General features: G+C 35.0%; 1 protein-coding gene across 6 annotated transcripts in view; it reads right to left on the bottom strand.

Moving 5' to 3' along the window:
- Positions 1-2,787: 2,787 nt before the first annotated feature.
- The window catches only part of ARFGEF3 (ARFGEF family member 3), a 215,606-nt gene continuing 202,609 nt past the window's right edge, over positions 2,788-15,784 (bottom strand). For 5 of the 6 annotated variants that reach the window (XM_074187684.1, XM_074187690.1, XM_074187687.1 and 2 more), the window contains 2 exons: positions 14,348-15,572; positions 2,788-13,117 (listed from right to left, as the gene is read on the bottom strand). In XM_074187684.1, the coding sequence (XP_074043785.1) occupies positions 12,926-13,117; positions 14,348-15,572 (1,417 nt within the window). In that variant the 3' untranslated portion in view covers positions 2,788-12,925. The remainder of the gene's footprint in view (positions 13,118-14,347; positions 15,573-15,784) is intronic. The other variant, XM_074187686.1, reaches the window with a different exon arrangement.

Here is a 15,784-nt window from a genome sequence, read left to right as displayed (position 1 = left end):
ATTCCATTAGTGCAACAATCAGACACAATACCTTATTTTTTCTTCCTTAGGGATATGACTTCTCTCTCATCACATTCAACTTAGATCAGTGTATACCATGGAAACAATGTAAAGACTAACAGACTGCCTTCTGTGGGGGTGGGGCGGAGGGAAGCAAGATTAGGGGGGAAAATTGTAAAATATTCAAAATAAAATAAAAAAATAGAGTACTGAAAAAAAAAGCTTGGGAAACACCTCAAAACCAGGGCACAGGCTGGGGAAATTAGTTAATAGATACAGAAGAGACAATTTTAAATTATTGGGCTACCTGAAAGTCATGATCAGGAAAAGAGTCTTGACTTCATTTTTTAAAGAATTTCTACAGGAAAATTGTCCTCGTATCCTAGAAGCAGAGGGAAAAAATAGAAATTGGGAGAATCCACTGATCTCCTACTGAAAAAGATCCATTTAAAAATAACCCCCAGGAATATTATAGCCAAGTTCCTGATCTCCCAAGTCAAAGAGAAAATGCTACAAGCAGCCAAAACAAAACAATTCAAATATTGTGGTGCTGCAGTCTGGATTCCCCAGGACTTAGCAGCATCCACATTGAGGGTTTGTAGGGCTTGGAACATAATATTTCAGAAGGTAAAAGAGCTAAGAATACAAAACTGAACATCCTCTTCCAGGGGAAAAGATGGAATTTCAATGAAACGGAAATGTCAAATGTTCCTGTTGAAATGACCAGAAATGAACAGAAAATTTGATCTTCAAGTACAGGATTCAGGTGAAGCATAGAGAGAGTGGATAAGAAGGGTAAATTATGAAAGATTTAATGATGAGGAACTGCATGTATTCCTGCATGGGAAAATGATACTGATAATACTCATATGAACCTTCTCATTTATCAGAGCAGTTAGAAGGAGCTTTTGTATTCGAGACACAGGAGAGAACTGAATTTGAAGGTATATTTTAAAAAAAGGAGTCAATGGGTGAAAAGGAAATGTACTGGGAGAAAGGAAAGGAGAGGTAGAATAGACTAAGATATTTCATGTAAAAGAGTTAAGAAATAGCTTTTGCAATGTTATAGAAGGGGGGAAGGTGAGGGGGAATGAAGAAGCTTCATTCTTATTGGAAATGGCTCAGAAAGGAAATAACATATCTACTTAATAGGGCATAGAAATCTAGAAGAAAAAGGAGAGAAAGGGGATGGGAGAAAGGGAACAGATTGAAAAGGAGGGTGAAGGTAGGTGATAGAGGAGAGGAAAGATCAAGGGAAAGGATAGATATAATACATTTGCTTTTTTACTTTTTTGCAAGGTGGTGGGATTGGGTGGTCTGTCCATGACCATAGGGATGGGTGGGTGCTGGGGTCTTTGGGGTGGGATGTTGTCTTGGGGCCTCTGGGCCCCAGGGCTGGGTGCTCTGTCTGCTGTGCCACTGGGCTGTACCTCAGCACACTTTTGATGAGGGACAGAGTGAAAGGAGGGAGAAAATATAATAATTGGTAGTGGGGAGAAATGGATGGAGAGAATTACGATCAGAAGCATCAACTATAGAAGTAATTTCTCTGAGGGACTTATGATAAAGAATGTGATCTACCATAGAGAGAGAGATGATGGTATTGGACTAAAGCACATGTTTTTTTCTCTTTCACTTTATTTCTAGTAAGATTTTTAATTTTGTGGGGGTGGGGGATTATGTTTATTCTTACAACAAGACTTAGTAATGTATAAATAAATAAATAAATATATAAATTAATTAATTAAAATTTCACATAATCAAAACTGTCCATTTCATCTCTTGTATTCTTATTGATCTCTTGTTTGGATGTGAACTCTCCTCTTATCCATTGATCTGAAAGATAATTTCTTCCTTGCTCCTCTATTATGTTTACAATATTATCCTCTATTTTTAATGACATCTCCATTTGGACCCTATCTTGGTATATCATGTAAAATGTTCATCTGCACTTTTATTTAAGGTTTGATTTTCAAACTTAAAAAACAAAACATCTGGTGGCTATCTCTTGCTGTAGTCTTTCCTACTTTAAGGAGAGGTATGGAAGTGGGGTATACAACTGTCATTTCTTTGGTATGAGGAGCTTCTGGTGAGGAAATTCCATTTACCATGCTGACAAGTGACCTGACATAGCAGAGAATAAGCCTTGAAGTCAATCAGGAAGATTTGGGTTCAAGCCTTGCCTCCAGTACATAATGGCTCTGAGACTATAAGCCAGCTAGCTAACATTACAGTTCCCCCAGCAAGTCTAAATCTTTTCTATAGTATAAGTTAAAGGAAATGATTAACTCTAGAGAAGAAAGTGAAAGGTCATGCTAGGGAAAGTGTAACTCACATTTATACAGTACTTTTAGCATATTCAGTTTTTTTCTTACCATAATTCTGTAAGTAGACAATAAAATTCCTAACATATAAATAATGAAAATAAGTTTGAGCTGGAAACCATGTCTTTAAGACTTTGGGATCTTTCCAGCTTAGAGGAGGGTGCATAGGAGCAATGATGAGTATTTATTCATTACTTTACACTCAATGGATGCCATTTGTGACCTACTTTTAAGAAAAAAAGAAACAGTCATGTTTGCTAAGAGCTTTATGTTGTCATGGTCAAACAATGGCTCCAAAACCTGATGACTTTTTCCTTGACTTCCCATAGATTTGGTTTGCTTGTTGGATTCTCTCTGTAGCATTTCACTGCAGTTCAGAAGCAAAGGACATTTTTTTCTCAAGATAAGTTGTTTGAACTGACCATGTTGGCAAACAAATTATTAGTCTCCAAAGCAGTTAGACTCCTTTTTTTAAATGCATTTGCATCTTTATTCTACAACACAAGCAACAGAAATACAATTTCTTTTAAAATAGTTTCCTTTCATAATTTTCAATTTGAACAAAAATATACACAAAATACATTTACAAGCCAGCTCATAGAGACCTGTCTGACAACAAACAGATAGATAACCAAATCAAATGTCCACAGACCAACACAGAGAGGAACTGGGGAGAATGGTTTGCCGTTTAATTTTTTTTCCCTAGAAATTAGAACAAATGGATTTTGGAATTGATTCAGAAAAAAATAGAATGTAAAACCTAATTTTAAACTTCCTTATTGAGCTCATGTCAAATCTCTAGGGGAAAGAAAAAACAACATTTAAGACTCCTGGTGAAAAAATGGCCATGTTTGTATAGACAAGTTTAGAATCACTACATATATATGTGTGTATATATATATATATATATATATATATATATATATATATATATATATATACACATATACACACACACATATATATATCTAAAACAATTATACTGACATCATCATGGCAACATATAGTTTAGACAGTCTGTCTTTGATTTAAAATGCAAAAACAAGTTTAGTCTTTGGCATAATGCTAAAAGGGTAAAAAGATATTAACCTCCTTTTGGGTCTGTTGGGGAAAGAAATATATGGGAGCATATTGTTTTCTTTCTAGATCAGAAATTCTTAACCTCTTGTGTGTATTATGTGAACCCCTTTAGTGATCTGGTAAAAGCTATAGACCCTTTCCAACATGTTTTTAAATGCATAAAACAAAATTCATAGATTACAAAGAAAACTAATCATGTTTTAATACACATAAAAATATTTTTTTTAAAAACACAAGATCATGGACCCCAGGATAATAATCCCTAGGTCTTATTCAATTTATTTTTCAAGCAAGAATGAAAATCTGTACTGATGATACAAAAAGGTAGATAGTTTCTCAGCACTCTTATTACAATAAGACAAAATACTGGACATCAAAACAAAGTCCCTGACCTATAAACAAGTTGGCCTGTGCTCATGCAATCCTGGCACAGTTTTTAATTTGTAATGAAGCCATTATATATTAGAGCCATTACTAAAAGCATCTTAATTGCTAAGGCCTGCCAATTGGATGGGGTTCACTTTTTCTAATAGAAGGAAATAGATCTAACTAGAGTCATTTGGGAAAGGTTAGGAAATAACACAGGAGACTATGATAGCTTGAAAGTAACAGTGAGGTAGATGTAAACAAACATTGGTGGATGCAATTTCCATGTTCTTGATTTGTGAACATAAAGGGATTAAGGGAAATCATATGAAAAATAACATGACAATACATGACATGCCAATCAATTCAAAGGAAATGATTTGGGGAATTTTGGGGGGGAAGAAAGAAAAGTGCTAACATTAAAATTTCATATCATTTGAAGACAATGGTTTCCAATGTATAAAATGCAAAATGGTAAAGATTCTAATTAATATAACCAGATTAAGATCTATTTTAATTTCATAAATGATTTTGGTAAGGAATGTAATTATTTGCCTTTGAGTCACATATCAGATTGCAAGAATTTACATCTCTGACTCTTCAGATTTGAACTCAGATCCTCCTGATTCCAGGGCCAGTGCTTTAGCCACTGGACCACCTAGCTGCCCCCTCTGACTCTCTTTCTATTCTATTCATCAATTATAGTTAAATATAAATAATTAAGAATAATTGAAGAAAAGGATATTCTGGGTCAGGAAAAATATGAATTATAAATCAGTTTATGAGGGGGCTGGACTAGATGATCCCTAAAGTTTCTTTCAGCTCCAAAATTATGTGATTTTTATGACTCATTCAATAAAGAGTTGTGAGAATTAATTCATGAATGACTATTTAAGAATGATGACAGTTTATATAAGAGACTGGAGATTCTAAAGTGCTTTAAAAAGTCTACAATCTTGTTAGCTTTTTTTAAAAAAAAGCAAATAGTATAGATAATTTGAAGGAAAACTTTGTTCTTGTGTTGGAATTATAACAAGTTCCAAGTATCATTTGAATTAATCTATAGTATATAAGCTTTTTGAAGGAAGGGACTACCTCATTTTTGTTTTTGGTTCCCAGCACCCATTACAGTGCTTGGCATATAGTAGGAGTTTGTTGATTTATTAACTGAATAAAGTTTTCCAACATATTGCATTGTCTTTTACCTGCAGACTGTACACAGTATATAGTGCCAATAACACCCTGCTTTCCCAAGACTGAAGGGAAATGTAATTATTCATGTCCTTAATTGTATTTACATACACTGTATATTTGTACCATCAGTGTTTTCAAAAAGTTGCCAACTAAATGAGTCAACTCGTAGCTAAGGAATTACATGATGATGTCAGCAAGTACCTATTTTTATCAAATTAACAGAACTAGGAATGAAAACATATCATTACTGAGAATAGAATAAGGCAAAAACAGGAAGATATAGAAGCAGGGTCTTTGACCATTTAAACTACTACAAAATGGCTAACAAATGACATGCCACTTTAACAAGGTAGATATACCATTTGGAAAAGGGAATCCCCCTTGATTGGGAATAATCTGATATGACAATGCTCAAAAGGCCAGTCAGTCCAAACTATAAGTTCCAAGGATCTATATGAGATTAATCCAAATAGTGCATTTTTATAGCACATGTGAGCAAAAGTTGATATTCAAGGGGAAAGTTTCAGTTTTGAGCTCAAGAAAGTGGGGCTATTTTTGGTGGCCCATCTGTGACTTATGGATATTAGAAAAAGCATGAGAGAGAGAGAGAAGAGGAAGGGTTTATAATCAATATCCTTTATAAACTGTATCTAAAGATGCCATAGGTTTCTATAGAAACACCCCTTTAAGTATGCTTAGATACAACAAATTCAAACAGTTTGCTTAAATTTGAAATCACCTTCTAAAGAAATTAGAGAATCAACATGAGACAAATTGTTACATGATTTAAAAACATCAAACTCTCCAAAGACAAAGATTCTAACAATTGTTTATAGGACACATACATTCATAGTCTTTTGTCCTTTTAAAAAAACACCAATCACTAATATATCCAAAATGGAAATCAGAAAGATGTGATCCAAGTGGGATTGAAGTCATTAAGCTTGAACTCTGTCTCATCTCTGTCAAACAATTTCTCTCTGATATTTGGTAAGACTGGTTGATTTTTTAATAGCTAGCACTAATGAATTATGAAAGGAACTTGATTCCTCAGAGTAATAAACAGATTGCCCTAGAAAAATAATTTGTGGTAGAAAATTGTGGAGGTTCCACAACAAGATGCTACAAGGAATCAAGCTGTTAATGTATAGCTCTGTCTTTGTCTCTCTCTGCCCTACTTGCCCCTAAACTCCTGAAACATTCAGCAAAGATATAGGAAAACTATTTAAGTTAGGAAATGATACCATTTCAAAATAAGTTTACTGTTACTGCCTGATAAATTTCTCCACAGGACCACCCTCTATTTCTTGAAGTAATACTGTTTTACCTGCAAAAGAGGTACAGACACAGGTCCTCACCCTACTGACAACTTCACCTCACTTACTGGAGTAGTTACCCTTCTGTGTCAAATGTAGGCAAGGTAATGTTCACTGTACTACTGACCCAATTACAGCAGAGAAGGAGAAATGTGTTCTAGGATATTTCCCTAGAGAAGGAGGGGAAGGACAAACACTTTTGAGGAAAAAGGATAATTGTGAATCAAAGTGCCTTCTAATTTCACAGGCCTTCTGCACTGGTGTCTTCTTTTGTGAAAAAGCATGAAATAGTCAAGTACTGTAAGTCAAAAGGTAACCTTCCTAGTCTGGATCACATGACCACTCTAACTGGTGGGAACAGCTAAGTCAGCCAGAGTAAAAATGCAAATATCTGCAGTTTAGTTCCACCATCGATTCATTGTGATACCTGGGACTACTTCTGTCTTTACAGATTATTAACTAGTACCAAAAAAGGGGGGGGGCAGTAGGCAGCTAGGTGGTCCAATGGATAAAGCACCAGCTGTGGAGTCAGGAGTACCTGGGTTCAAATCCGGTCTCAGACACTTAATAATGACCTGGCTGCATGGCCTTGGGCAAGCCACTTAACCCCATTTGCCTTGCAAAAAAAAAAAAAAAGGAAAGTTGTATGAGATTTTCTTTAAAATTCTTTAGAGTCTTAGATTACCTACTAAGCAATATTTAAATTTCTTTAATTGACACAAATTATTTCATCTGCAATTTGGTACAACCATATCTTTCTAGATTTGTTTCATATTAATCCATTTCAATTACTCTGTGCTCCAGTCAAACTAGCCTATTTCCTGCCCCACAACTGATAATGTAACTTTCCCACTTCCATACTTTCCTTACTTTCCTGTTTCTTTGGACTAAAATGGCTACTTTTCCCCATTTTTGTTAGTTGAATTCCTATCTTCCTTTAAAAACCCAACTCAAATACCATGTTCTCCATGGAGTCTTCTCTCATCCTCAGAAGTCTTCTGCTTTGAACAATATTTGGTTTTGTTTCAAATGCACTTATGTAATATTGTATAATATAGTCTCCTTGGAATATAGGGACCATTCTTAGTGATACACTGTACTTCCCTCAGGACTTAACACCATTCCCTATATTCAGTAGGTAATTAGTAAATGTTGGTTGGTTCAGTAATTGAAACTATAAATAATAGTATATGCTCATTTCAAAAGAGAACATTTGCATTCCCCAAAATTGGTCTATTGTTTTCTATTTTCACAAAGACATCCAAATAGCGCAATATTCTTCTCAAGGATAGAAATAGAAAGGACTTGATGGGTTGGGACACTGTGCCTTGGAACTACATATAGTTCAGTGAACAGTAAAGATTGTTTTTCTGAGAGCTACAATTTCACTTTCTGCAGAACTGTAAATAAAATGAGTTTATTTCATCATATATGCTTGATTTTGTCAGTTCCCTAAAATAACTTTGAAGAGACTGGTTTTGAGATTAAAGCTTACTTCTCTGTTTGCTTAAAACACATCAAGTTGTCTCTCTCAAAAAAATATAAGTTGGGGGGTAGGGATATTTTCCTGTCACATAGAGGTGATCAATAACTGTACTTGAATGAATTATGTTGATATCTAGGGGAATTATGCAAAAGCAAGCAACAATATTTTATCTTGGTTTTTATCTAATCTAAAACCCTGCATAATTTCTTCAGTTCAGTCTTCCCAAATTCATTTGAATCCTGGTTTTTTGCTCTTGAAAACTCTCCTAGTTTCTTTGCTGTTCTTTCATATTTAGTTTGATCACTGTCCCTCAACTGACCAGGACTTAAGTTGCCTATGTGTTTGTATGTGATAGTGAGGAAGAAAACTAAATTTATATGAAAAGATCTGGAATCAAAGCCTGGCACCGATGCTTTCTAGGTGTGGGACCATGAGCAAGTCAACTTCTCTCTTGAAAATATATAATTTCTATCATGTAGTTGAGATGATCAGGGAGTACCATAGGGAGGTGGAAAGAAGACTGGGTTTGGAATCTGAGGACCCAGGTTTGAATTTGGAATCTGCTACTTACTACTTATGGGACCTTGGAGTTCTCATTTTACCTTTATGATTTCTAAGTTTATTTCTGTTCTAGATCTATGCTTTTAGGGTCCATTAAGAAAGATAGAGTGTTTAAACATCCTTATTGTGCTTTATTCCTAGAGTATACTATGTTCATTTCTAGGAGCAAGGCACATATTTATTGATTATCTGGAGAGTGTCCATAGGAAGGTGACCCAATGGTGAAAGATCTTTAATTCACCCCATGTGAGGAAACTGTGGATATTGACTAGAAAAGATTTAGGAGAGTCATAATAGCTGGTTTTTTCTATCCAAAAGTGGAATGAACTGTTTAAAGAAGTATTGCTTTCTTTCTATCATTAGAGACTTTGAAGCAAAAAGTAAATAACCACTTGTTGGGGATATAGTAAATTGACTTTTGTTCAGGTATGGGTTGGTTCCTGGAGAAGGAAATGGCAAACCATTCCAGTATCTTTGCCAAGAAAATCACATATAGGGTCACAAAGAGTCAGACATGACTGAACAGTAATATGGGTTGAATGGGGTGAGCTCTGAGTTTGCCTACTTCTAATTTTAAAAATTTTATAGTGAGGAAATTACTTTTGTTATAATCATATCAAAGGCCTTGATTGTGTTTTATTTCAGTGGAACAATGACACTCCAGGTTTTTCTTTTTGAGTATGAGTATTTCAGTAGCTATTTATGAGTCACATTCTAATTTCCTGCAAAATTATAAGATCATAGATTTAGAGCTAGAAATTACCACAAAGGTTACTGTGTACAATTACAATTTTTAAATAAATAAAGAAACTGTATCCCAGAGAGGTAAAGTAAAATTTGTAATATAACCATTTAAAGCTTTAAATTATAAGAAATTTCTTATAAATTATTAATTATGCTTAAATGGTAGTTGCATGAAATCTTTTTACATTGCTTTTATTAAATTTCATGCTTAAAAATCAAATTTTTAATATTTACGTTTTAAAACATTTTAATATTTCTTAATCAAATTGTTCACAAATCAAGAAGTTTAAAGCTATGAAAGTTGTGACCTCATTTTGTATTTGTAGAAGAGAACTGGGAAAAAAGAAGATAAATAAGAGGAATTATTTGAGAATCCTTCCTTTAAAGAAATAGGAAGAATAAATCAGGAAATATAATTAAGAGAAGAAAGGTAGGTTTCTTAGGCCATAGGATCAGAAATCTCCTCCCTATATTTTAGGGGTCTAATTCAAAAGGGACATTTATTTTAAAAGTGCAAAGAAATAGAGGAGGAAGCTGCTAGTTTCAAATTTTGGTCTCATCTTAAGAGCCTTATGGAAATAGCAAATAAATTAACCAAGCAAAATAGATTTAAGACTCCCTTGGAAAGTAGTTTGTACCTCATCCCTAGGCTTCTTCAAACAGATGGTTCCTTTTTGAATATATTGTGGAAGGGATTCCATTAGCTGAAGACTGAAGTCTCTTCCATATCATTAGTATTATATTTAATAATAATAGGAATTATATAGAGTTATAAGATTTGCAAAACACTTCATAACATTATTTCATTTTTTTCCCATAATCTCCTTAGGAATTAGGTGCTATACCACCATTTTACCAATGAGATGGAAGGAAGGTTAAATGACTTTCTTAGCGTCAAACAGATAGAAAGTGTGTAAGGCTAGATTCAAATTCAGGTATTCCAGATTCCAGATTTTCAAGGGAGGCAACTAAGTTATAAAAGAAAACCATAGATAGTTCAGTTATTTATGAAGTTTAGCAAAATTATAAATTAATCTTTTGTGTGTTATCTAGTTACCTAATCACTAATTATAACTGTTTCTATGGGAAACTATGGCAAATTAATTTATTAATGAATTTTTATAAATCATTTTCAAACTGGGGATGACCTAGACACCTTTCTTTATTCTGCAGGTGAAGACTTTACAAACTCTTGTTTCTATTCTAAATTTCCTTCTGACTTTAAAGATTCTGTATCTAAGTTTGTTGAAAGTTTTTTTGCAAGAAATATTATTGTTACTGTTATTTTTCCTTCATTGTCAAAGATGACCAATAATATCATGGGTTGATGTCTTGACTTGTGTGAGAACTGGATTTAAGTGAGGCATCATTGCACGAAGATATCAACTTCATTTTCTCTCCAGAAATATAAACAATTTTTCAATATCTGTTTGCTGAAGACCTCAATGTAGGACCAGTAATACTGTATTGAAGGTATTTTTGAGGGGTATCATTGCCTTAGTCATATTCTTAGGAAACATTCTTTCTGTATGAGGAAGCAGCTTCCAAATTCTATCTTGGTTGTTTTCTTTCTACAGTTACCTCATAGAATTCAATATAACAAATTTGCTTTCTAATGGTGTGCTTCGGACATAGAGTTTCTTAAGTTGTAGAACATTTGAGAGTTTTCCAAGGAAGAAGCTAAGCATAAAACAAAACATGGGATAGCTCAGTTTTCTTTTTAAGAGTACTTATAATGCCACAAGTCCACTTATAAATCATAGGAAATCCAAAGCAAATGAAACTTTTAAGAAGGCAAACAGAGTTAGAGGACACCTGGTTTGGTCTACTTCACAGAATGTCACAGTTGGCAAGAATCTTCCAAATGGATTAATTCTTGGCTAGTGCAATGATGTTAAACAATGAGTATGTGGACAATTGTTAACACATTCCCCTCTTCCCTATGGATGCCACTAGATGAAGTAATCTTTAATTATGTTGTTTCTTTCCCCCTAAACTATTGGAGAAAAAAAAATGCCTTCAGCAATTCACTCAAAATCTTATAATTAGTCCTTACTCTTCCAGATAACATAAAAGGCTATAAAGCCCCTCCTTAAAGAAATAATAATTGACCTATACAGATGAATTATTTTAGCTGTCAAGACTGTATAAAACCCACTAGGAAATACTTATTACCTTTTGGCAAATAGTGTGTGTTTTATTTTCAAGAATGATAAGACAGTTTGAAATGAAAGAAATTGGTGAGTGGGTTAAAATCATAATTTGTCCTGTAATTATCTTTTGTCCCTTAAAACTTTTCAAAGAACTTAATAAGATTAATTTATCAGCAGGACAGTCTACATTTTTGAGAAACCTAAAATATATTGAAATTATTAAAAGTTATGTCCTAAATTTCTTCCTCTTGTAGCTTCTATATGAAAGTCAGTATAACCTTTGATTTAAATCTCTTTGTCTCATTTATTGGGTGTGGCTGAAGTATACAGTGACCTTGAATACAAAATTCCTCTACTTTCTAAAGAAAGTGTGGTTCACAAATGAACTCAACTGTATTAAACATTCCAATGCTTGCCCTTTGTGATGCAAAATGATCCCTTTGTCCCTTGGCTTTTTCAGGTCTGATGCCAAAGCTGGTGTTATTTATCAGCTTCTTTCCTGTCTGTCTTTCTAACCACTTGTGTTCAATTTTAGAGTCTCAAAAAGAAAAAAAAAACACAGAATAAAGCATTCTGGACTGAAAACCATAACACTAAAAAAAAAGCAGATTTAAAAGTAGTTAAATCTCACATTCCAGTTCTTATACCTGTCCTTTCCCTGAGGAATCATTTATAAAAGATTTAAAACAACTAACAGGACTCTGTTTATCCCAGAAATGAAGGACACAAAGGAGAATTCTTAAGTTTTCTTTACCTATGCCCCATGCCTGTGAATATAAGATAAGATATGCCTAAATATTTTTTTTCCTAACACGTTATCTGATGTTCAGACAAATATGATATTCCTGTCTGGCTATGTAAAAGAAAACTGATTTATACTCTTCCCCAGCATGTTCTCAAAACACCAGTGATAAAATTGTCATTCTTAACCATATGACAGCTCCTAAGGCTTTTAATAATAATACTTCAATAAATAATTGGGCACTGTGAATAAAGGCCAGGGTTGCTGTCATTATCTCAAACTCTTTCAGGAGTCTCTAAATAAATAGGGACACACAGCAACTTTCCTTGGTTAAGCTGGTACAAATACTTGTAAAGTTTGATTTACAAATGTCCTGGGAATATTTTGGGGGGGGGAATATTTAGCAAAAGTTGTTTTTCATTTAACAACATTCTTGTATCACCTTCCCTTCCCATCTAATTGACATGGGTGGTCTAGCTCTTCCTACCATTAACATCACCTGTTACTAACGTTCTGAGTTTTTGACACCAGCCTAACTTACTGATATGCTTTTTTTTTGAAAGGGGTGGCATCATTTGCAATGTATCTATTGTATTTAATTCATTGAACTGACAAAGTGCTTTCAAAATGGCAGCCATTGGATAAGACCTTCCAGGAAACAATCACATGCTGACACAGTGGGTAATAATGTTCAGTATATAGAAAGATGTACTTTAGTGATACAGAAGACACTCCTAAAGCAATGAGATTGATTGAGATCTCACATGGTGTATTTCCCTAAACCAGACACGTGGCCAACTCAAGATTGGGTATCCTGAAAGATTTCTTGTTTGGTTACAATCTCCAAATATACAGGCTCCTTCTCCTAAATGTTAAAGGGGAGGTGGGACATTACTGTTAATCAGATTGTTGGCATACCTTTAACCCTCACTACTTCTATCTGATGGAATGTAGTTCTTCTATATGATGATATCATAGACTCGACCCACTCTTCCAAGCCATTCCCTTACAGCCTGGCGAACACGATTATCAGTTACATGACAAGTCAGCTGGCTAATACAAGGGAATACTGCTGGCTGGAGGGCAATAAACATCTGGTCTGGCAAGATCTGAATCTGATTGAGAACTGTTAGCACCATGTTGGTCCATGCCTAAAAGGAAAAAGAAAGTTAAAAAATTTGAATATTCTTCATCATTCTATTACTTTCATACTCGAATTTGATGATCACCATGAATCTTCAAATTTTTAGGCCTACAATCAGTTTTTCTTCAGAACAAAAAAATGGTATTTTACAATGGAATAGGTAAGGCAGGAATCAAACATCTCAAAGAGATGAGAATTTTAAACACAGCATGAGCTTCAAGGTAAAAGCAAGTGGCAGTAAGAAAACCCTAAGACAAAATATGTGCTGTTATAACCAAGGAATAGATTACTATTCCCTCCAAAATAATTACTTATACTCTGGATCACCATGCTAAATTTGTTCTCATGCTGCCAGAATAACAAACTAAATTCTCAGTTCAAGTTAAAATTTAAACTCTAAATCTACAGTATTACCATTTAAGTAATAATAATACTGTATTATTAAATAACTTTCTACCTGTGTGATTTTTTTTTGAGCAAATCATTTACCTTCATGGGCTTCCATTTCCTCAGTTACAAAATGAGGGGATTAGAATAGATTGCTTCTCATGTCTTTTCCCAAGTTAAATCTAGACAATCTGATAATCTTATGTCATCCTCACAACTCAATGAAGTAATTTATTTGCAGATTGCAATAATTTACTTACAGATAAGTAAACTGAGGCAGATGGTTGTAAAATGACTTACTTTGGTCACACAATTAGTAAATATATGGACTAGATCTTAATTTATGACCTCCTGACTCCAATTCTAACAGTCACTCAATTATGACATTCTGCTAACACTAAACAATTATTCCTCTTATGAAACTTTACATTTTTTATAGAAGATCTACAATTTGGGGTCTGTGAATTTGTCTTACTGATAACTAAATTTCAATATAATTGAGTTCCTTTATAATCCCATATCTTTATGCATTTAAAAAAGTAATCTAGAGAAAGGATTCACTGGACTTAAGGAGTTTGTGACTCAGTGTTTTACAAGAACACTGACTCTCCCTGAGAGAGTGTTAAGATCAAGCATTTATCTTATGCTAGAGTTGATGTATCAACAAAATCTTCTTATGATGAAATTTTTTTCCTGTTTTGTCCACTTCAACAAGGACATTAAAATTCATTCCCCAACTTTGACTATATTTCATAAGACAACATATTTCCTTGAGTCCAAAAATCTGTCATCTTGGATTTCCTACATTATCTCCAAACCCTAAGGCACTTGTGTAGGTGTGAGATCCTACCTGGATCTGGGCCTCCGCATCTCTCACAGATATACTCAGGGTGCTCACTGTTGAGCCAGAGCGTGGCCTCTTCTCTTGCCTAAGGATCTCTGGACCAGCGCTGAAGGAATGCCTCATTTGGCCCTGGTCTATCAGATGTTGGGGACGCTGAAGGAGAGGTGAATCTGGTCCCCTGGTGCCCAGTTGCTCTCCCTTCTTCTCCACCTTGATGTCTTTGGCAAATGGGACGAGGTTATGTTGCTGTTGCTTCCTCTTCTTGTATTCAGTCATCAACTTTGAAATAGTTTTGTCAGTTGCCATGGTATAGATCTTGTTTCCAGCACTCTCCCACCACTCCTTCTTCCTGCTTTGATCTTTCCTCTCCACTTTGGGGCTGGAGGGCAGCTCTGACGAATCTCCGAAGTTTCCCTTTGGCGGAATGCCATCAGTTATATGGTCCCTTGACTGACTTCGGTCATCCTCAGATGGTGTATCCTTCCCTGAAAACCCTCCTGTGGATGGGGTGGATGACTCAGATTGGAAGGAAGGAAGAATGAAGAAAGGGTCATTCTTGAAGGTAGGAGGTTCCTCCACGTTATTTTCCAGATCCAAGTGCATCTGGATATAATTGTTACACAGTTCCATACAGAGCTTATGAAGCCTTTTGACCAACCACACCCAGTCTGCATTGCTAACTGGCTGGACACTCAGAGAGGGTATTCTAGCCCGCCATTGTCTCTTCTCCTTCCCCCGTGGGGGGCTGACCTGGGCTGTTTCCTCAAAAATATCTTCATCCTCTGATGAACACTGCTGGGAAGAATCTGTACTTCTTTCATCATCTTCAAAAAGGACTTTCTTAACCTGCTCAGCAGTGATATTCTCCTGGTTGGTCAAGACAGCACAGACTAAGGCATGAAAATAGATGTTAAAGCTCATTGCAGATTGGCGATATAGATTGGCTGCCCCTCCAATGCCAGACACTTTCTTCAGCAGGCATTTCAATCCTGGGCTGGTGTCAAACTCTCTGGCTGTTCTGTAGGAGTCCAATAGCAAGTCAAAGATGACAGCCAAGTTCTGCATGGAGATATACCTAAGGAAACCAGCCAACTTGTTTTCTGGCACTTGAACTGTCTTCTCTTCTCCTTGGGAGGGGCCTTTGACAAACTCTTCTAACAAGATGTCATATAAGTTCTGGAGCAAGACTTGATGAGACAATAAACTCACCACAATTTCCCTGAAAGAGACACTTCAAAAAAAAAGAAAGAAAGAAATTAGTAATCCATTCATCTCTTATAAAGGACCTCAATATAACTCAGACACACTATAGACATTACAATAACTGCTACAGTTAACTATGTTCTAATGCTTTCCTTTCAATATTATGACTTTCGAAATGTGCAAATTCATTCTAATGAACTTTAATGGCATCCCAGACATACAAGAGTATATTTAGAAGTT

Source organism: Macrotis lagotis, chromosome 5 (assembly GCF_037893015.1).
Source record: "Macrotis lagotis isolate mMagLag1 chromosome 5, bilby.v1.9.chrom.fasta, whole genome shotgun sequence".
Classification (NCBI taxonomy): Eukaryota; Metazoa; Chordata; class Mammalia; order Peramelemorphia; family Peramelidae; genus Macrotis; species Macrotis lagotis.
Note: the sequence above shows the minus strand (reverse complement) of the source record. Positions and strands in the feature narration are given on the sequence as shown.